Source organism: Oncorhynchus nerka, linkage group LG12, assembly GCF_034236695.1.
Source record: "Oncorhynchus nerka isolate Pitt River linkage group LG12, Oner_Uvic_2.0, whole genome shotgun sequence".
Classification (NCBI taxonomy): Eukaryota; Metazoa; Chordata; class Actinopteri; order Salmoniformes; family Salmonidae; genus Oncorhynchus; species Oncorhynchus nerka.
The window spans coordinates 87010968-87033632 of record NC_088407.1 but is presented as its reverse complement, the minus strand read 5'-3'; the positions used below and the strand labels follow the sequence as shown (position 1 = coordinate 87033632).

The following is a 22665-nucleotide window of genomic DNA, read 5'->3' as shown; positions in this document are numbered from 1 at the left end:
CAACTGACTGACCGGTGGGATCAACTGACTGACGGTGGATCAACTGACTGACTGGTAGGATCAACTGACTGACCGGGCTGGATCAACTGACTGACTGGTAGGATCAACTTGACCGGTAGGATCAACTGACTGTGGTAGGATCAACTGACTGACTGACTGACGGTAGGATAATTGACTGACTGGTAGGATCAACTGACTGACTGGTAGGATCAACTGACTTCTTAATTGACTGACTGGTAGGATCAACTGACTGACCGGTAGGATCAACTGACTGTCGGTAGGATAATTGACTGACCGGGCTGAGGATCAACTTGACCGGTTCAACTGACTGACCGGTAGGATCAACTGACCCGGTAGGATCAACTGACTGACTGGTAGGATCAACTGACTGACGGTAGGATCAACTGACTGACGGTAGGATCAACTGACTGACTGGTAGGATCAACTGACTGACCAGTAAGATCAACTGACTGACTGGTAGGATCAACTGACTGACCGGTAGGATCAAGTGACTGACCAGTAAGATCAACTGACTGACTGGTAGGATCAACTGACTGACCGGTAGAATCAACTGACTGACCGGTAGGATCAACTGACTGACTGGTAGGATCAACTGACTGACCAGTAGGATCAACTGACTGACTGGTAGGATCAACTGACTGACCGGTGGATCAACTGACTGACTGGTAGGATCAACTGACTGACGGTCACAAGGATAATTGACTGACTGGTAGGATCAACTGACTGACTGGTTCAACTGACTGTCCGGTATAATTGACTGACTGGTAGGATCAACTGACTCCGGTAGGATCAACTGACACCTTTGTAGGATCAACTGACTGTCCGGTTAATTGACTGACCGGTCAACTGACTGACGGTAGGATCAACTGACTGACCGGTAGGATCAACTGACTGACCGGTAGGATCAACTGACTGACTGGTAGGATCAACTGACTGACCGGTAGGATCAACTGACTGACCGGTAGGATCAACTGACTGACTGGTAGGATCAACTGACTGACCAGTAAGATCAACTGACTGACTGGTAGGATCAACTGACTGACCGGTAGGATCAACTGACTGACCAGTAAGATCAACTGACTGACTGGTAGGATCAACTGACTGACCGGTAGAATCAACTGACTGACCAGTAAGATCAACTGACTGACTGGTAAGATAAACTGACTGACCGGTAGGATAATTGACTGACCAGTAGGATCAACTGACTGACCGGTAGGATCAACTGACTGACCGGCAGGATAATTGACTGACCAGTAGAATCAACTGACTGACTGGTAGGATCAACTGACTGACTGGTAGGATCAACTGACTGACCGGTAGGATCAACTGACTGACTGGTAGGATCAACTGACTGACCGGTAGGATCAACTGACTGACCGGTAGGATCAACTGACTGACTGGTAGGATCAACTGACTGACCGGTAGGATCAACTGACTGACTGGTAGGATCAACTGACTGACCGGTAGGATCAACTGACTGACTGGTAGGATCAACTGACTGACCGGTAGGATCAACTGACTGACCGGTAGGATAATTGACTGACTGGTAGGATCAACTGACTGACTGGTAGGATCAACTGACTGTCCGGTAGGATAATTGACTGACTGGTAGGATCAACTGACTGACCGGTAGGATCAACTGACTGTCCGGTAGGATAATTGACTGACCGGTAGGATCAACTGACTGACCGGTAGGATCAACTGACTGACCGGTAGGATCAACTGACTGACTGGTAGGATCAACTGACTGACCGGTAGGATCAACTGACTGACCGGTAGGATCAACTGACTGACTGGTAGGATCAACTGACTGACCAGTAAGATCAACTGACTGACTGGTAGGATCAACTGACTGACCGGTAGGATCAACTGACTGACCAGTAAGATCAACTGACTGACTGGTAGGATCAACTGACTGACCGGTAGAATCAACTGACTGACCAGTAAGATCAACTGACTGACTGGTAGGATCAACTGACTGACCGGTAGGATCAACTGACTGACCGGTAGGATCAACTGACTGACCGGTAGGATCAACTGACTGACCAGTAAGATCAACTGACTGACCGGTAGGATCAACTGACTGACTGGTAGGATCAACTGACTGACCGGTAAGATCAACTGACTGACTGGTAGGATCAACTGACTGACCAGTAAGATCAACTGACTGACTGGTAGGATCAACTGACTGTCCGGTAGGATCAACTGACTGACTGGTAGGATCAACTGACTGACCGGTAGGATCAACTGACTGACCAGTAAGATCAACTGACTGACCAGTAGGATCAACTGACTGACCGGTAGGATCAACTGACTGACTGGTAGGATCAACTGACTGACTGGTAGGATCAACTGACTGACTGGTAGGATCAACTGACTGACCGGTAGGATCAACTGACTGACCAGTAAGATCAACTGACTGACCAGTAGGATCAACTGACTGACCAGTAGGATCAACTGACTGACCAGTAAGATCAACACAATATTATTGTAGAAAGACAACTTCCTCCCCGTTGTTTCAGGGATCACCTGTGAATCCAACACATTAAGAGACATAGCCAATCAAAAGACAGCTCACAACCACAACAAAACCTTTTTCCTTCACACAATGCCCTAACTGTAACACCCCCCCCTTCCTTCACACAATGCCCTAACTGTAACACCCCCTTCCTTCACACAATGCCCTAACTGTAACACCCCCCCTTCCTTCACACAATGCCCTAACTGTAACACCCCCTTCCTTCACACAATGCCCTAACTGTAACACCCCCCTTCCTTCACACAATGCCTTAACTGTAACACCCCCTTCCTTCACACAATGCCCTAACTGTAACACCCCCCTTCCTTCACACAATGCCTAACTGTAACACCCCCCTTCCTTCACACAATGCCCTAACTGTAACACCCCCTTCCTTCACACAATGCCCTAACTGTAACACCCCCTTCCTTCACACAATGCCCTAACTGTAACACCCCCTTCCTTCACACAATGCCCTAACTGTAACACCCCCCCTTCCTTCACACAATGCCCTAACTGTAACACCCCCTTCCTTCACACAATGCCCTAACTGTAACACCCCCCTTCCTTCACACAATGCCCTAACTGTAACACCCCCCTTCCTTCACACAATGCCCTAACTGTAACACCCCCTTCCTTCACACAATGCCCTAACTGTAACACCCCCCTTCCTTCACACAATGCCTAACTGTACACCCCCTTCCTTCACACAATGCCCTAACTGTAACACCCCCCACCTTCCTTCACACAATGCCTAACTGTAACACCCCCACATTCCTTCACACAATGCCCTAACTGTAACACCCCCTTCCTTCACACAATGCCCTAACTGTAACTTTCCTTCACACAATGCCTAACTGTAACACCCCTTCCTTCACACAATGCCCTAACTGTAACACCCCCTTCCTTCACACAATGCCCTAACTGTAACACCCCCCTTCCTTCACACAATGCCCTAACTGTAACACCCCTTCCTTCACACAATGCCCTAACTGTAACACCCCCTCCTTCACACAATGCCCGAACTGTAACACCCCCCTTCCTTCACACAATGCCCTAACTGTAACACCCCTTCCTTCACACAATGCCTAACTGTAACACCCCCCTTCCTTCACACAATGCCCTAACTGTAACACCCCCCTTCCTTCACACAATGCCTAACTGTAACATCCCCCTTCCTTCACACAATGCCCTAACTGTAACACCCCCTTCCTTCACACAATGCCCTAACTGTAACACCCCCTTCCTTCACACAATGCCCAAACTGTAACACCCCCTTCCTTCACACAATGCCCTAACTGTAACACCCCCCTTCCTTCACACAATGCCCTAACTGTAACACCCCCTTCCTTCACACAATGCCCTAACTGTAACACCCCCCTTCCTTCACACAATGCCCTAACTGTAACACCCCCCTTCCTTCACACAATGCCCTAACTGTAACACCCCCCTTCCTTCACACAATGCCCTAACTGTAACACCCCTTCCTTCACACAATGCCCTAACTGTAACACCCCCTTCCTTCACACAATGCCTAACTGTAACACCCCCCTTCCTTCACACAATGCCCTAACTGTAACACCCCCCTTCCTTCACACAATGCCCTAACTGTAACACCCCCTTCCTTCACACAATGCCCTAACTGTAACACCCCCTTCCTTCACACAATGCCCTAACTGTAACACCCCCCTTCCTTCACACAATGCCCTAACTGTAACACCCCCCCCTTCCTTCACACAATTCCCTAACTGTAACACCCCCCTTCCTCGACGGGCCTCCAGACCCCTCATACACCTACTCAATCACTCTCTGGGGAGGAGGGGTCAAGACAAGAGGAGTTGTATGAACAGAAAACTGTGATTCAACAACTATGAGTTTCACTTTCACTGCTGAGATTTCTTATGTTGTGTGCCGACTGATCGGTCACAAGGGCTGAGATTTCTTATGTTGTGTGCCGACTGATCGGTCACAAGGGCTGAGATTTCTTATGTTGTGTGCCGACTGATCGGTCACAAGGGCTGAGATTTCTTATGTTGTGTGCCGACTGATCGGTCACAAGGGCTGAGATTTCTTATGTTGTGTGCCGACTGATCGGTCACAAGGGCTGAGATTTCTTATGTTGTGTGCCGACTGATCGGTCACAAGGGCTGAGATTTCTTATGTTGTGTGCCGACTGATCGGTCACAAGGGCTGAGATTTCTTATGTTGTGTGCCGACTGATCGGTCACAAGGGCTGAGATTTCTTGATCAGGTTTCTGTTTCATCTCCTTTTTATGTATTTACTTTATTTAACCTTTATTTAACCGGGCAAGTCAGTTCAGAAAAAAATCTTATTTTCAATGACGGCCTACCGGGGAACAGTGGGTTAACTGCCTGTTCAGGGGCAGAACGACAGATTTGTATGTTGTCAGCTCGGGGGTTTGAACTTGCAACCTTCCGGTTACTAGTCCAACACTCTAACCACTAGGCTACCCTGCCGCCCCTACACTCTAACCACTAGGCTACCCTGCCGCCCCTACACTCTAACCACTAGGCTACCCTGCCGCCTCTACACTCTAACCACTAGGCTACCCTGCCGCCTCTACACTCTAACCACTAAGCTACCTGCCACCTCTACACTCTAACCACTAGGCTACCCTGCCACCTCTACACTCTAACCACTAGGCTACCCTGCCGCCTCTACACTCTAACCACTAAGCTACCCTGCCGGTTACTAGTCCAACACTCTAAAGATTGATTGGTTCCCATTGTAGAAGTGTATAAATGAGACATCTGCCAGTGTTATTCATCACATGATGGTAGTAAATAGCTAATTATATGGGGGGGGACAATGTCTTGTTAAGCAATACATGAGACCATGAAATAGACAAATAACACCCAAATATATAATACTAATACGATAAAATGTAATCATTGAAATCAATATGGTCCAAAACTAACTTGGATGTCTTCACTTTTGTCCAATCCTTTGCTCTTGGCACATCATTTTCAGTTAAGAATGACATTTAACAGAAATGTGCTGGTTTAAATCCCACATGTAATTACTCCTTCTAAACAGAGCACATATCACTATATATATCAGGTTCATATCACTATAGTGCACTACAACGTCCAAAAAATGGCCAGAATATTAACTCCACCCCCCCACACACACACACACACACACACCCACACAACCATAAACAAAGCAAAACATCTTTGAAGTTAAGACTGAAGGCCCAAGTAGGGAGGTTAAGTACCTCTTGAAGTGAGCAGCAAGTAACATCCTGCTAACGTCACAATACCAGTAGTCTCAGGCGTCGTCCCAAATGGAACACTATGCCCTGGATAGGGCACTTATTTTGACCAGAGCCATAAGGGCCCTTGCAACAACAACAAAACATTGTGCACTATATATAGGGAATAGGGTTCTATAGGGCTCTGGTCTAAAGTAGTGCACTATATATAGGGAATAGGGTTCTATAGGGCTCTGGTCTAAAGTAGTGCACTATATATAGGGAATAGGGTTCTATAGGGCTCTGGTCTAAAGTAGTGCACTATATAGGGAATAGGGTTCTATAGGACTCTGGTCTAAAGTAGTGCACTATATATAGGGAATAGGGTTCCATAGGGCTCTGGTCTAAAGTAGTGCACTATATATAGGGAATAGGGTTCTATAGGGCTCTGGTCTAAAGTAGTGCACTATATATAGGGAATAGGGTTCTATAGGGCTCTGGTCTAAAGTAGTGCACTATATATAGGGAATAGGGTTCCATAGGGCTCTGGTCTAAAGTAGTGCACTATATATAGGGAATAGGGTTCTATAGGGCTCTGGTCTAAAGTAGTGCACTATATATAGGGAATAGGGTTCCATAGGGCTCTGGTCTAAAGTAGTGCACTATATATAGGGAATAGGGTTCTATAGGGCTCTGGTCTAAAGTAGTGCACTATATATAGGGAATAGGGTTCCATAGGGCTCTGGTCTAAAGTAGTGCACTATATAGGGAATAGGGTTCTATAGGGCTCTGGTCTAAAATAATTCACTATAAATAAGGAATAGGGAGCCATTTGGGACGTACATTTAGATGTATCTTTGTGGTGTCTGATATCCGTTTACTCTACAATAGAAGGAGCTCTGCAAGAAGAGAATCAGGGTGGATCTGGGATGAAGGCTGACAAAGGTTTAAAAGTTCATGGAAAAAGAGAAATGAGCAGAAAGTAGCCCAGACCTACAGTACATCATGTAGCTGTGGTCAATCTAAAAGAGCCATGCCATGCTCTGAGTTAGTTTGTCAACAAACCTATAACAAATCTCCCTCCGGATATATATCTACCATATCTAAAAGGGAGAAAACCAGGGAAAGGATCTAAGGATCTGTAGGTTTTGCAGGACCCCCGGCCCCGTACTACCAGGCTAGCTAATCATCCGTCGTCCTCGTCTCTGTTCTCAGGGGTGGTACTATGAGGTCAGGTGGTTATTCAGTCAGGCCCACAGATATTACATCACTACATCCCCTGCAGAGGGGACTTGGTGACCTTCTGGTCCAGGGTTCGAAGGTCAAAGGTAATTGAGAGAGTCCTTATTGGCTGTTCTCTTCAGACCTATACAGTCATTGGCTCAGACCCGTGTATGGCGACAGCTGTGTGAGGATCCGGTGCCCGCCCCAGCGGTCCCAGAGGCTGAGTTGGGGTCCTCGTCGCTGGACTCTCCAGCCTCCCGCTCCTCCTTGTGGAGCCCCATGCTGATGTGGCTCTGGAGGGCAGCGGGGGTCAGCCACTCCTTAGGGAGGCAGGTCTGGAGGAAGGGCACGCAGGAGCTGAAGTAGGCCAGGCGGTTCACCCAACGAGGGATCTCACGCCCACACAACAGCTGGAATAAGAACGAAAAACAAACATGTTTTTCACTTGGCAAGTTTTTAAAAAACATACTCCACAAAATATGTATGCCTGTCAATAGGGCAATGTTCCTATTGACAGTAATGGCTCTATCAGATCGTTCACAATACATGTCAATATGTAATGTATAATTCAAAATGTATAATCAAACAGTGATGAAACAGACACTGACCTCAGACAGCGAGGATGAGAAGTGGTTGCAGTTCTTGTGCATTAGATGGTAAGAGTTGCCCTTGAAATCCCTCCCCAGCTCCTCCATGATTTTATCCATGTCCTCCACAGCAAAGTCTGTTGTGCCCAAAGCGATGGCCTCCCTGTGTTAGAAAAAATATGTTTTGTAACCATTAGCAACAGCTAATGGGGATCCTAATAAAATAGCAAAATGAAAGGTGGTAATCAAATCAAATCAAATTTTATTTGTCACATACACATGGTTAGCAGATGTTAATGCGAGTGTAGCGAAATGCTTGTGCTTCTAGTTCCGTCAATGCAGTGATAACCAACAAGTAATCTAACCTAACAATTCCAAAACTACTACCTTATAGACACAAGTGTAAGGGGATAAAGAATATGTACATAAAGATATATGAATGAGTGATGGTACAGAGCAGCATACAGTAGATGGTATCGAGTACAGTATATACATATGAGATGAGTATGTAAACAAAGTGGCATAGTTAAAGTGGCTAGTGATACATGTATTACATAAGGATGCAGTAGATGATATAGAGTACAGTATATACATATGAGATGAATAATGTAGGGTATGTAAACATTATATTAAGTAGCATTGTTTAAAGTGGATAGTGATACATCATTTCCCATCAATTCCCATTATTAAAGTGGCTGGAGTTGAGTCAGTGTGTTGGCAGCAGCCACTCAATGTTAGTGGTGGCTGTTTAACAGTCTGATGGCCTTGAGATAGAAGCTGTTTTTCAGTCTCTCGGTCCCAGCTTTGATGCACCTGTACTGACCTCGCCTTCTGGATGATAGCGGGGTGAACAGGCAGTGGCTCGGGTGGTTGTTGTCCTTGATGATCTTTATGGCTTTCCTGTAACATCGGGTGGTGTAGGTGTCCTGGAGGGCAGGTAGTTTGCCCCCGGTGATGCGTTGTGCAGACCTCACTACCCTCTGGAGAGCCTTACGGTTGTGGGCGGAGCAGTTGCCGTACCAGTCGGTGATACAGCCCGACAGGATGCTCTCGATTGTGCATCTGTAGAAGTTTGTGAGTGCTTTTGGTGACAAACCGAATTTCTTCAGCCTCTTCACGATGCTGTCTGTGTGGGTGGACCAATTCAGTTTGTCTGTGATGTGTACGCCGAGGAACTTAAAACTTACTACCCTCTCCACTACTGTTCCATCAATGTGGATAGGGGGGTGTTCCCTCTGCTGTTTCCTGAAGTCCACAATCATCTCCTTAGTTTTGTTGACGTTGAGTGTGAGGTTATTTTTCTGACACCACACTCCGAGGGCCCTCACCTCCTCCCTGTAGGCCGTCTCGTCGTTGTTGGTAATCAAGCCTATCACTGTAGTGTCGTCCACAAACTTGATGATTGAGTTGGAGGCGTGCGTGGCCACACAGTCGTGGGTGAACAGGGAGTACAGGAGAGGGCTCAGAACGCACCCTTGTGGGGCCCCCGTGTTGAGGATCAGCGGGGTGGAAATGTTGTTGTCTACCCTCACCACCTGGGGGTGGCCCGTCAGGAAGTCCAGTACCCAGTTGCACAGGGCGGGGTCGAGACCCAGGGTCTCGAGCTTGATGACGAGCTTGGAGGGCACTATGGTGTTAAATGCCGAGCTGTAGTCGATGAACAGCATTCTCACATAGGTATTCCTCTTGTCCAGATGTGTTAGGGCAGTGTGCAGTGTGGTTGAGATTGCGTCGTCTGTGGACCTATTTGGGCGGTAAGCAAATTGGAGTGGGTCTAGGGTGTCAGGTAGGGTGGAGGTGATATGGTCCTTGACTAGTCTCTCAAAGCACTTCATGATGACGGAAGTGAGTGCTACGGGGCGGTAGTCGTTTAGCTCAGTTACCTTAGCTTTCTTGGGAACAGGAACAATGGTGGCCCTCTTGAAGCATGTGGGAACAACAGACTGGGATAGGGATTGATTGAATATGTCCGTAAACACACCAGCCAGCTGGTCTGTGCATGCTCTGAGGGCGCGGCTGGGGATGCCGTCTGGGCCTGCAGCCTTGCGAGGGTTGACACGTTTAAATGTTTTCCTCGCGTCGGCTGCAGTGAAGGAGAGTCCGCATGTTTTAGTTGCGGGCCGTGTCAGTGGCACTGTATTATCCTCAAAGCGGGCAAAAAAAGTGATTTAGTCTGTCTGGGAGCAAGACATCCTGGTCCGCGACGGGGCTGGTTTTCTTTTTGTAATCCGTGATTGACTGTAGACCCTGCCACATGCCTCTTGTGTCTGAGCCGTTGAATTGAGATTCTACTTTGTCTCTATACTGACGCTTAGCTTGTTTGATTGCCTTGCGGAGGGAATAGTTACACTGTTTGTATTCGGTAATTGGGTGCATATAGTGTTATTCTATCCCTGTATAAAAACTGGTATCAGTGACTCTCGTCCCAAACACCAACCATCACGATACAATGAATGATTACAAGGCCACTGCTCAGTAGGACATGTCTCCGTCCCAAATTGCATGTCTGTGTCCCAAATTGCATGTCTGTGTCCCAAATTGCATGTCTGTGTCCCAAATTGCATGTCTGTGTCCCAAATTGCATGTCTCCGTCCCAAATTGCATGTCTCCGTCCCAAATGTTGTCTTTATGGGCCTTGGTCAAAAAGGGAATAAGGTGCAATTTGGGATACAGGGTAATGTTGTCTTTATGGGCCTTGGTCAAAAAGGGAATAAGGTGCAATTTGGGATACAGGGTAATGTTGTCTTCACATCACTACTGTAAACAAAGACAGTCTTTGATTTCCTGTTGCTGTCATGAAACAGCGGCCATTGACCACTTCTTTATGTGATTAGGCACTTTGTGTACCCGTGTGTGTGTTTTAATGTAAACTCACTTGAACTTGAAGGTCTCTCCTAATTCAGTGGCGTTTCCGGGATTGATTTCAAATATGCCACTGAAGGGATACGGGTGGCCCCCATATGCAAACTCTGTAGTAAAGAGGAGGAATAAGGAACACACTTGGTAAATGTGCTATCTTCATTGAGACAGCTCATGATACGGGCATGAGAAAAATGATGGCTGTCTCCACCTTGCTTTCCAACAAAGGTACATGAACCGTGTGGCAAACTGAAGGTGAGACGATATCGTGTGGTGTTAGACGATATCGTGAGGTGTGAGAAGATATCGTGTGGTGTGAGAAGATATCGTGTGGTGTGAGAATCTCTATAGAATAGAAGCTGTGTTATAGAATCTCTATAGAATAGAAGCTGTGTTATAGAATCTCTATGGAAAAGAAGCTGTGTTATAGAATCTCTATAGAATAGAAGCTGTGTTATAGAATATCTATGGAATAGAAGCTGTGTTATAGAATCTCTATAGAATAGAAGCTGTGTTATAGAATCTCTATGGAATAGAAGCTGTGTTATAGAATCTCTATAGAATAGAAGCTGTGTTATAGAATCTCTATAGAATAGAAGCTGTGTTATAGAATCTCTATAGAATAGAAGCTGTGTTATAGAATCTCTATGGAATAGAAGCTGTGTTACAGAATCTCTATAGAATAGAAGCTGTGTTATAGAATCTCTATGGAATAGAAGCTGTGTTAGAGAATCTCTATGGAATAGAAGCTGTGTTACAGAATCTCTATGGAATAGAAGCTGTGGAGAGAAACATTCCACATTTCCTCTCCATTTTGTCAACAACACAATGAATAAGTGAGGGAATGAGAAAGTAGTGAAGGTATTCCTCTGTACCTCGGCCATAGATCTCAATGCCTGAGTGGTAGACTCCAACACCCAGAGTGGAAGTGTACTCGTTGATCCAGTACTAGAACGAGAGAGAGAGAGAGAGAGAGAGAGAGGGGGAGATAGACACACAGAGAGAGAGAGAGAGAGAGAGAGAGACAGGGAGAGAGAGAGAGAGAGAGACAGGGAGAGAGAGAGAGGGAGAGAGAGACAGGGAGAGAGAGAGAGAGAGAGAGAGAGAGAGAGAGAGAGAGAGAGAGAGAGAGAGAGAGAGAGAGAGAGAGAGACAGGGAGAGAGAGACACACAGAGAGAGAGAGAGGGAGGAGAGAGAGAGAGAGAGAGAGAGAGAGAGGAGACAGAGACAGAGACAGAGAGAGAGACAGAGAGAGAGAGAGGCAGGGAGAGAGAGAGAGAGAGAGAGAGAGAGAGAGAGGAGAGAGAGAGGGAGACAGAGAGAGAGACAGAGAGAGAGAGAGAGAGCAGAGAGAGAGAGAGAGAGAGAGAGAGAGGCAGAGAGAGAGAGAGAGAGAGAGAGAGAGAGGGGGATAGAGAGAGAGAGAGAGAGACAGAGAGAGAGAGAGAGAGAGAGAGAGAGAGAGAGAGAGGGAGAGAGAGAATAGAGAGAGAGAAGTGGTTTTAAACAATTAGATACAGTATCCTGGAAAGGTTGGAATGCTCTTTTTCAATTGATTCATTCTCCCAGGGATACAGAGTAGATCGTAGTACAACATATCTGGAGACTATTTATGGTATTGATCAGCTCCATACACCAGGGTTTAGTTTGTTAAGTGCATACAAACCTATCATACATCTCCATTATGACATGGCTTCCACTGAATGCAGGGTAAGTGGCTGGTTGACATGGCTTCCACTGAATGCAGGGTAAGTGGCTGGTTGACATGGCTTCCACTGAATGCAGGGTAAGTGGCTGGTTGACATGGCTTCCACTGAATGCAGGGTAAGTGGCTAGATGACATGGCTAGATGACACAGTCTGCTAAATGACTCACTACTGTATGTCTTTCTGGATAAGAGAGTGCTAAATTACTCACTACTGTAAGTCTCTCTGGATAAGAGTCTGCTAAATGACTCACTACTGTAAGTCTCTCTGGATAAGAGAGTCTGCTAAATGACTCACTACTGCCAGTCTCTCTGGATAAGAGTCTGCTAAATGACTCACTACTGTAAGTCTCTCTGCATAAGAGAGTCTGCTAAATGACTCACTAATGTAAGTCTCTCTGGATAAGAGAGTCTGCTAAATGACTCACTACTGTAAGTCTCTCTGGATAAGAGAGTCTGCTAAATGACTCACTACTGTAAGTCTCTCTGGATAAGAGAGTCTGCTAAATGACTCACTACTGCCAGTCTATCTGGATAAGAGAGTCTGCTAAATGACTCACTACTGCCAGTCTCTCTGGATAAGAGAGTCTGCTAAATGACTCACTACTGCCAGTCTCTCTGGATAAGAGAGTGCTAAATGACTCACTACTGTAAGTCTCTCTGGATAAGAGAGTATGCTAAATGACTCACTACTGCCAGTCTCTCTGGATAAGAGAGTGCTAAATGACTCACTACTGTAAGTCTCTCTGGATAAGAGAGTCTGCTAAATGACTCACTACTGTAAGTCTCTCTGGATAAGAGAGTCTGCTGAATGACTAAATTGTATATCATCTCCACCAATCCATTCTGGTTATAGTTCACACAAAGGGAAGAAAACTGGGATGAAGCCTATGACTCTCAATCTAAGCCATGATCACTCTTTCTGGTTGCCTGGCTACCCATCCACATCACCCAGCCAAACTGGTGTTTCTTCTCCACCATGAGTCTGGATTCAACATGAGTCTGGATTTACCATGAGTCTGGATTCAACATGAGTCTGGATTCACCATGAGTCTGGATTCACCATGAGTCTGGATTCAACATGAGTCTGGATTCGCCATGAGTCTGGATTCACCATGAGTCTGGATTCACCATGAGTCTGGATTCACCATGAGTCTGGATTTGCCTCCCCCTACGATATCTAGAATGCGAACACATTCTGACAGTTCTGAATGGTCTCAGAATCTGATAGGTTGGGCAAGAGCCTACATGATGATGTCATTAACTTTCATACTCTGATTGGTTAGAGACAATCCAATCACTGATTCATTTGTTTTGAACAACGGCCCTCGTTTTGACTTCTAGGAGGGCAGCTAAAGACAATGTATGTAGCGATGGATAGAGCAGGGGAATTATATTCAGGCTGAGTCGTCATGGCGATCTTTCTGGGGTTGTGACACGCAGCCCTTGCATGACCTGTAGTTTTCCAGCCAATGACTTGGTCCTAGACAGGAAATGGGCTGGCTGATGGGCTAGTCAGTCTTTAGCCCAGTGGGACTAAATTAGGTGTTTTACGCAAACTTATAATGATTTTAAAAAAAGTATAATTATTTAACCTGGTAGGCTGGTTGAGAACAATTTCTCATTTACAACTGCGACCTGGCCAAGATAAAGCAAAACAGTGCGACAGAAACAACAACACAGAGTTACACATGGAATAAACAAACGTACAGTCAATAACACAATAGAGAAAAAATAAAGTCTATATACAGTGTGTGCAAATGGCGTGAGGAGGTGAGGCAATAAATAGGCCTCAGTAGCGAAGTAATTACAATTTAGCAGATTAACACTGGAGTGATAGATGAGCCGATGATGATGAGCAGATGATGGTGTGTAAGTATTGATACTGGTGTGTAAGTATTGATACAGGTGTGCAAAAGAGCAGCAAAGTAAATAAAAACAATATGAGGATGAGGTAGGTAGATTGGGTGGGCTATTTACAGATGGCCTACGTACAGCTGCAGTGATCGGTTAGCTGCTCAGATAGCTGATGTTTAAAGTTGGTGAGGGAAATGTAAGTCTCCAGCTTCAGCGATTTTTGCAATTCGTTTAAGTCACTGGCAGCAGAGAACTGTAAGGAGAGGCGGCCAAAGGAGGTGTTGGCTTTGGGGATGACCAGTGAGATATACCTGCTGGAGCGCATGCTACGGGTGGGTGTTGTTATCGTGACCAGTGAGCTGAGATATGGCGTAGCTTTACCTAGCATAGACTTATAGATGACCTGGAGCCAGTGGGTCTGGTGACTAATGTGTTGGGAGGGCCAGTCGACTAGAGCGTACCGGTCGCAGTGGTGGGTGGTATATGGGGCTTTGGTGACAAAACGGATGGCACTGTGATAGACTGCATCCATTTTGCTGATAAGAGTATTGAAAGCTATTTTGTAGATGACATCGCTGAAGTCGAGGATCGGTAGGATAGTCAGTTTTACGAGGGTATGTTTGGCGGCGTGAGTGAAGGAGGCTTTGTTGCGAAATAGAAAGCCGATTCTAGATTTAATTTTGGATTGGAGATGTTTGATGTGAGTCTGGAAGGAGAGTTTACAGTCTAACCAGAAACCTAGGTATTTTGTAGTTGTCCGCGTAATCTAGGTCAGAACCGTCCAGAGTAGTGATGCTAGTTGGGCGGGAAGGTGCGGGCAGCAAACGGTTGAAAAGCATGCATTTGGTTTTGCTAGCGCTTCAGCTAATAAGGGGTGCTTCTAGGGATTTTTTTGGGCTGGTGTGGGAGTCTTAATGAGAACAACTGGGCCAGTGTGTTTGAAATGCCTGGGACGATTTCTGGTCCCAGCCCATCCCTCATCCCAGCAGAACAGAGCTACAGTGGGGCGGAAGGTAGCCTAGTGGTTAGAGCGTTGGACGAGTAACCGCAAAGGTTGCAAGATTGAATCCCCAAGCTGACAAGGTAAAAATCTGTCGTTCTGCCCCTGAACAAGGCAGTTTTTCCTAGGCTGTCATTGAAAATAAGAATTAGTTCTTAACTGACTTGCCTAGTTAAATTAAGTTTTTTTTTTAAACAGTGGGATTTAATTAGGTGTTTGAGCACTGTCACTTTCAGACATCCTCATCTGTGACTGCTGGCCTGGAGATATCTGAGGGGAGGAGGGGCCAACACTGTGACTGCTGGCCTGGAGATATCTGAGGGGAGGAAGGGCAACACTGTGACTGCTGGCCTGGAGATATCTGAAGGGAGGAGGGGCTAACACTGTGACTGCTGGCCTGGAGATATCTGAGGGGAGGAAGGGCCAACACTGTGACTGCTGGCCTGGAGATATCTGAGGGGAGGAAGGGCAACACTGTGACTGCTGGCCTGGAGATATCTGAAGGGAGGAGGGGCCAACACTGTGACTGCTGGCCTGGAGATATCTGAAGGGAGGAGGGGCCAACACTGTGACTGCTGGCCTGGAGATATCTGAGGGGAGGAAGGGCCAACAGTGTGACTGCTGGCCTGGAGATATCTGAGGGGAGGAAGGGCCAACACTGTGACTGTTGGCCTGGAGATATCTGAAGGGAGGAGGGGCCAACACTGTGACTGCTGGCCTGGAGATATCTGAAGGGAGGAGGGGCCAACACTGTGACTGCTGGCCTGGAGATATCTGAAGGGAGGAGGGGCCAACACTGTGACTGCTGGCCTGGAGATAACTGAAGGGAGGAGGGGCCAACACTGTGACTGCTGGCCTGGAGATATCTGAAGGGAGGAGGGGCCAACACTGTGACTGTTGGCCTGGAGATAACTGAAGGGAGGAGGGGCCAACACTGTGACTGTTGGCCTGGAGATAACTGAAGGGAGGAGGGGCCAACACTGTGACTGCTGGCCTGGAGATAACTGAAGGGAGGAGGGGCCAACACTGTGACTGCTGGCCTGGAGATATCTGAAGGGAGGAGGGGCCAACACTGTGAATGGCTGGTTGTCTAACAAGGGACTCAATATCCATTATTGTGTGTGTGTGTGTGTGTGTGTGTTTGTGTGAGAATAAATAGTAGGCTAGTACGTTACATTGATTCCCATGCACAGAAAACTTCCAACACACAATCTTACCATATCATACACATTAAGGATAACAGGTTCATTGGCCATGGTTTAATCCTGAGATGGGAAGGCAACGTCCTCCCGCTCCGACGTTATAGTAGCACCTTCAGGCCCCCGACACCCCAAAGGTGCATATAGGATGCGATTCTGCTGATGTGCGCTTCCCGGATGGGCTACTCACACTGCGCCGTATAGGATGGAGCACCGGGATAGAAGGATGGATCGAATGTCTCTCATGCCTCAGCCAAAACAAAAAAATCGGTCCAAGAATTCTACCCGTTCCAAGGCCAAGGGTATCTCGATTGTAGATGTTGAAAAAATTACTGTATCAAATATCAAGGCAGCGAAACGTGAACGACGAATGTTTCGCTTTTTGACTGTAAAGAACACAGGCACGCACATAACGGTACTAGATCCCGACCGGAGATAGCTTGCTACAGTAGCTAGCTCGAGCTAGACAGTTACAGAACTGTTGAACACGGCCCATTTCTATTCCCAAAGCAAGACAAATAGGTCCTCTGGAAATCAAATGAAGGTTAGCGTTAGTTTCACTTAGCTTGCCTCCGTTGTCACATAAATAGCGATCAATTGCGTGTATATTGAGACGCTAAAACAACACCGCTGGGAGGATGAATATGCGAGTGTTCGAATCCGGAAATGTCAGCCAGGTCGAGAGCCACCTAATTTCACTTTTCTCTCAAATAGTATATAAAAGCTAGCTGGCTATAGATTCACCTATTGTTTTACGGTTCACTTTTGGCTTGTCAGCTGTGTGGTGAAAAGCTAGCAACAGCGTAGACGGTATCAGTGGTGGATGATGTGGCCCTCATCACACAGACAAACCGTTAGAGTCGTGTCGTTTTGCCGTAGGTAGTCAACTACCGTCCTCTGTCTCTGTCCGTTCGATGAGATATCCTCCCCTTCCCAATCGTATCTCTCACCGCAACACAAAAAACGGTGTCCTCCGGTCTCGTGAAAACTGCTCAAAAGAAAGTGAATGACATCATCCGAACCGTGTCTCACAGCTGGCGGAACGTCCTGTGGACGAGCCGGGTTCTCTGTGAATGGGAATGGGGGGATTCGATTATGTTGAGCGGTGGCAAACCGGTCTATGGCCCGTGACTAGAACGGGCAAACGTGGTGAGGGATGAGCACCCATCTCAAATAGAATAGTAATTGTTTGTAATTATATTTAACTTTTATTTTTCTAGGAAAGTCAGATAAGAACAAATTATTTTTTTAAATGACGGCCTACACCGGCCTACTCACTTAACAGAGAACATCCCTGGTCCTCCCTACTGCCTCTGATCTGGAGGACTCACTAAACAGAGAACATCCCTGGTCATCCCTACTGCCTCTGATCTGGAGGACTCACTAAACAGAGAACATCCCTGGTCATCACTACTGCCTCTGATCTGGAGGACTCACTAAACAGAGAACATCCCTGGTCATCCCTACTGCCTCTGATCTGGAGGACTCAAAAAACAGAGAACATCCCTGGTCCTCCCTACTGCCTCTGATCTGGAGGACTCACTAAACAGAGAACATCCCTGGTCATCCCTACTGCCTCTGATCTGGAGGACTCACTAAACAGAGAACATCCCTGGTCATCCCTACTGCCTCTGATCTGGAGGACTCACTAAACAGAGAACATCCCTGGTCATCCCTACTGCCTCTGATCTGGAGGACTCACTAAACAGAGAACATCCCTGGTCATCCCTACAGCCTCTGATCTGGCGGACTCACTAAACAGAGAACATCCCTGGTCATCCCTACTGCCTCTGATCTGGAGAACTCACTAAACAGAGAACATCCCTGGTCATCCCTACTGCCTCTGATCTGGAGGACTCACTAAACAGAGAACATCCCTGGTCATCCCTACTGCCTCTGATCTGGAGGACTTTGTTTGTAAATTATGTCTGAGTTTTGGAGTGTGCCGTTGCTATCCTCAATAAGTTTTTTTTTAATGAAAATTGTGCCATCTGGTTTGCTTAATATAAGGAATTTGAAATGATGTATACATTTACTTTTGATGCTTAAGTATATTTAAAACCAAATACTTTTAGACTTTTACTCAAGTAGTATTTTACTGGGTGACTTTTACTTGAGTAATTTTCTATTAAGGTATCTTTACTTTTACTCAAGTATGACAGTTGAGTACTTTTCCCACCACTGGTTAAAAAACAAGCTCCAACGGGTAAAAATCGATTTGAACAGTCAACCAACTCCAGATCTCTGTCTCTTTCCAGAGCTCAGACTTTCCGAACTGAAAATCACTAACGTCATGATTTGACCTCTTATTTTTCCCGAGTTGCCAGTTGTTTTTGAACACAGTATGTATGACTCAACGCCCGGGAGGCAGCCCGGTTCCCAAAACGAATACAATCAATTTTCACCCGGTGCGAAACACGCCTACACGGGCGCCCGAGACAGATTTATCGAGCCCCCCTCAATGAGTGAGGAGGGGAAAAAATGTTGATTACGTCATCGTGCTAGTGCTACTGGCTGCCTCGGGTCCAAGAACCCCCCCAATCCCGCCACCACCAATTGACAATGGACTGCATACATGAGAGAGGGGGGGGGCATGTTGTTGAATTTACCGAGAGATCTATGCTTTTATTTGTAACTTTGTAACTTTTATTTTTTAATCGTCGTCATGAATTATCATAATCCTCATTAACATCATCGGCATTTTACAGAGCAATTCATTTGGGGAATTTCCACTAGGAATCTTTATGGAGGACCCACATGTATTAGGCTACATCATAACACAAATAAATACTCGCTGCTTGGAAGATATATAAAGCGACGAGGATGAACAAATATTTGCGAGAATAAAAAAAGAGGCACATGCTGACCATAAAGGTTGATATCTTTAGGATTGTTTTATCCATTGTGAAAACAAACTGATTTATTTTAAGGCAAACGTTATACAGTCCATAACATTGAAAATCTGCAAGCATATGATTGCCTAACAACAACGTACATACATAGTGAACTTTAATGTGCTGCATACAGTATGCCTCATACAGATAAGTAATCATAAAATGGACAAATATAACTCACGTTCAGCCATTATTTCAAGCCTCATTGTGATTATTTCATACGCACGTCATGCGTATGAAAGGCAGGTAGCCAAGTGGTTAGAGCGTTGGTCTTGTAAACCAGTAAAAGTTGCAAGATCAAATCCCCGACTTGACAAGGATTTTTTTTTTTTTATAAAAAAAATTGTCGTTCTCCCCCTGAACAAGGTAGTTAACCCACTGTTCCTAGGTCGTCATTGAAAATAAGAATTTGTTCTTAACTGACTTGCCTAGTAAAATAAAGGTAAAAGGTTGGAGTGTAGGGTGCTCAGGTTGGGGTGTAGGGTGCTCAGGTTGGGGTGTAGGGTGCTCAGGTTGGGGTGTAGGGTGCTCAGGTTGGAGTGTAGGGTTCTCAGGTTGGGGTGTAGGGTGCTCAGATTGGGGTGTAGGGTGCTCAGGTTGGGGTGTAGGGTGCTCAGGTTGGGGTGTAGGGTGCTCAGGTTGGGGTGTAGGGTGCTCAGGTTGGGGTGTAGGGTGCTCAGGTTGGGGTGTAGGGTGCTCAGGTTGGGTGTAGGGTGCTCAGGTTGGGGTGTAGGGTGCTCAGGTTGGGGTGTAGGGTGCTCAGGTTGGGGTGTAGGGTGCTCAGGTTGGAGTGTAGGGTGCTCAGGTTGGGGTGTAGGGTGCTCAGGTTGGGGTGTAGGGTGCTCAGGTTGGGGTGTAGGGTGCTCAGGTTGGAGTGTAGGGTGCTCAGGTTGGGGTGTAGGGTGCTCAGGTTGGGGTGTAGGGTGCTCAGGTTGGGGTGTAGGGTGCTCAGGTTGGGGTGTAGGGTGCTCAGGTTGGGGTGTAGGGTGCTCAGGTTGGAGTGTAGGGTGCTCAGGTTGGGGTGTAGGGTGCTCAGGTTGGAGTGTAGGGTGCTCAGGTTGGGGTGTAGGGTGCTCAGGTTGGAGTGTAGGGTGCTCAGGTTGGGGTGTAGGGTGCTCAGGTTGGGTGTAGGGTGCTCAGGTTGGGGTGTAGGGTGCTCAGATTGGGGTGTAGGGTGCTCAGGTTGGGGTGTAGGGTGCTCAGGTTGGGGTGTAGGGTGCTCAGGTTGGAGTGTAGGGTGCTCAGGTTGGGGTGTAGGGTGCTCAGATTGGGGTGTAGGGTGCTCAGGTTGGGGTGTAGGCTGCTCAGGTTGGGTGTAGGGTGCTCAGGTTGGGGTGTAGGGTGCTCAGGTTGGGGTGTAGGGTGCTCAGGTTGGAGTGTAGGGTGCTCAGGTTGGGGTGTAGGGTGCTCAGGTTGGAGTGTAGGGTGCTCAGGTTGGGGTGTAGGGTGCTCAGGTTGGGGTGTAGGGTGCTCAGGTTGGGTGTAGGGTGCTCAGGTTGGGGTGTAGGGTGCTCAGGTTGGAGTGTAGGGTGCTCAGGTTGGGGTGTAGGGTGCTCAGATTGGGGTGTAGGGTGCTCAGGTTGGGGTGTAGGGTGCTCAGGTTGGGGTGTAGGGTGCTCAGGTTGGAGTGTAGGGTGCTCAGGTTGGGGTGTAGGGTGCTCAGATTGGGGTGTAGGGTGCTCAGGTTGGGGTGTAGGGTGCTCAGGTTGGAGTGTAGGGTGCTCAGGTTGGGGTGTAGGGTTCTCAGGTTGGGGTGTAGGGTGCTCAGGTTGGGGTGTAGGGTGCTCAGGTTGGAGTGTAGGGTGCTCAGGTTGGGGTGTAGGGTGCTCAGGTTGGGGTGTAGCGTTTGAGCCTGAAGGTAGGCAGGGACAGTTCCTCTTGCTGTTTCTATAGATAAACACCATGGTCTAATACTGGATTCGTAGTTCGACTGGAAGTCAATGGAGTGTGCAGAGGAGCGGGGAGACATGAGAGAACTTGGAAAGGTCGACAACAAAGCGGGCTGTTGCAAGGGTTTAATGGCAATAACATTTTTGGTCATTTAGCAGACTCTCTTATCCAGAGAGACATACAGTAGTGAGTCATTTAGCAGACTCTCTTATCCAGAGAGACTGACAGTAGGGAGTCATTTAGCAGACTCTCTTATCCAGAGAGACTTACAGTAGTGAGTCATTTAGCAGACTCTCTTATCCAGAGCGACTGACAGTAGTGAGTCATTTAGCAGACTCTCTTATCCAGAGAGACTTACAGTAGTGAGTCATTTAGCAGACTCTCTTATCCAGAGAGACTTACAGTAGTGAGTCATTTAGCAGACCCTCTTATCCAGAGCGACTGACAGTAGTGAGTCATTTAGCAGACTCTCTTATCCAGAGACTTACAGTAGTGAGTCATTTAGCAAACTCTCTTATCCAGAGCGACTGACAGTAGTGAGTCATTTAGCAGACTCTCTTATCCAGAGAGACTTACAGTAGTGAGTCATTTAGCAAACTCTCTTATCCAGAGAGACTTACAGTAGTGAGTCATTTAGCAGACTCTCTTATCCAGAGCGACTGACAGTAGTGAGTCATTTAGCAGACTCTCTTATCCAGAGAGACTTACAGTAGTGAGTCATTTAGCAGACTCTCTTATCCAGAGAGACTTACAGCGGTGAATGCATACATTTTCATATGCAGGGAGCCGAGCCAGTTGCAGTAGCCCAGACAGGAGAAGTGACTGGATTAGAACCTGCACCGTTCCCTGTGTGAGCTCAGCTAGTCTTTGAGCAGGCATGCCTGCCCTGTGTGAGCTCGGCTAGTCTTTGAGCAGGCATGCCTGCCCCTGTGTGAGCTCGGCTAGTCTTTGAGCAGGCATGCCTGCCCCTGTGTGAGCTCGGCTAGTCTTTGAGCAGGCATGCCTGTCCCTGTGTGAGCTCGGCTAGTCTTTGAGCAGGCATGCCTGTCCCTGTGTGAGCTCGGCTAGTCTTTGAGCAGGCATGCCTGTCCCTGTGTGAGCTCGGCTAGTCTTTGAGCAGGCATGCCTGTCCCTGTGTGAGCTCGGCTAGTCTTTGAGCAGGCATGCCTGTCCCTGTGTGAGCTCGGCTAGTCTTTGAGCAGGCGTGCCTGCCCCTGTGTGAGCTCGGCTAGTCTTTGAGCAGGCATGCCTGCCCCTGTGTGAGCTCGGCTAGTCTTTGAGCAGGCATGCCTGCCCCTGTGTGAGCTCGGCTAGTCTTTGAGCAGGCATGCCTGCCCCTGTGTGAGCTCGGCTAGTCTTTGAGCAGGCATGCCTGCCCCTGTGTGAGCTCGGCTAGTCTTTGAGCAGGCATGCCTGTCCCTGTGTGAGCTCGGCTAGTCTTTGAGCAGGCATGCCTGTCCCTGTGTGAGCTCGGCTAGTCTTTGAGCAGGCATGCCTGTCCCTGTGTGAGCTCGGCTAGTCTTTGAGCAGGCATGCCTGTCCCTGTGTGAGCTCGGCTAGTCTTTGAGCAGGCATGCCTGTCCCTGTGTGAGCTCGGCTAGTCTTTGAGCAGGCGTGCCTGCCCCTGTGTGAGCTCGGCTAGTCTTTGAGCAGGCATGCCTGCCCCTGTGTGAGCTCGGCTAGTCTTTGAGCAGG

At 47.4% G+C, this 22665-nt stretch overlaps 1 protein-coding gene across 1 annotated transcript; it reads right to left on the bottom strand.

The window, feature by feature from the left end:
• Nucleotides 1–5681: 5681 nt before the first annotated feature.
• On the bottom strand, nt 5682–17260 carry LOC115115842 (deubiquitinase DESI2-like). The gene is made up of 5 exons (XM_029644328.2): nt 16205–17260; nt 11300–11372; nt 10441–10534; nt 7587–7728; nt 5682–7388 (listed from the first exon to the last, which is right to left on the bottom strand). Exons 1-5 carry the CDS (start codon nt 16241–16243, stop codon nt 7137–7139), a joined length of 600 nt encoding a protein of 199 aa, XP_029500188.1. The 5' UTR covers nt 16244–17260; the 3' UTR covers nt 5682–7136.
• Nucleotides 17261–22665: the final 5405 nt, after the last annotated feature.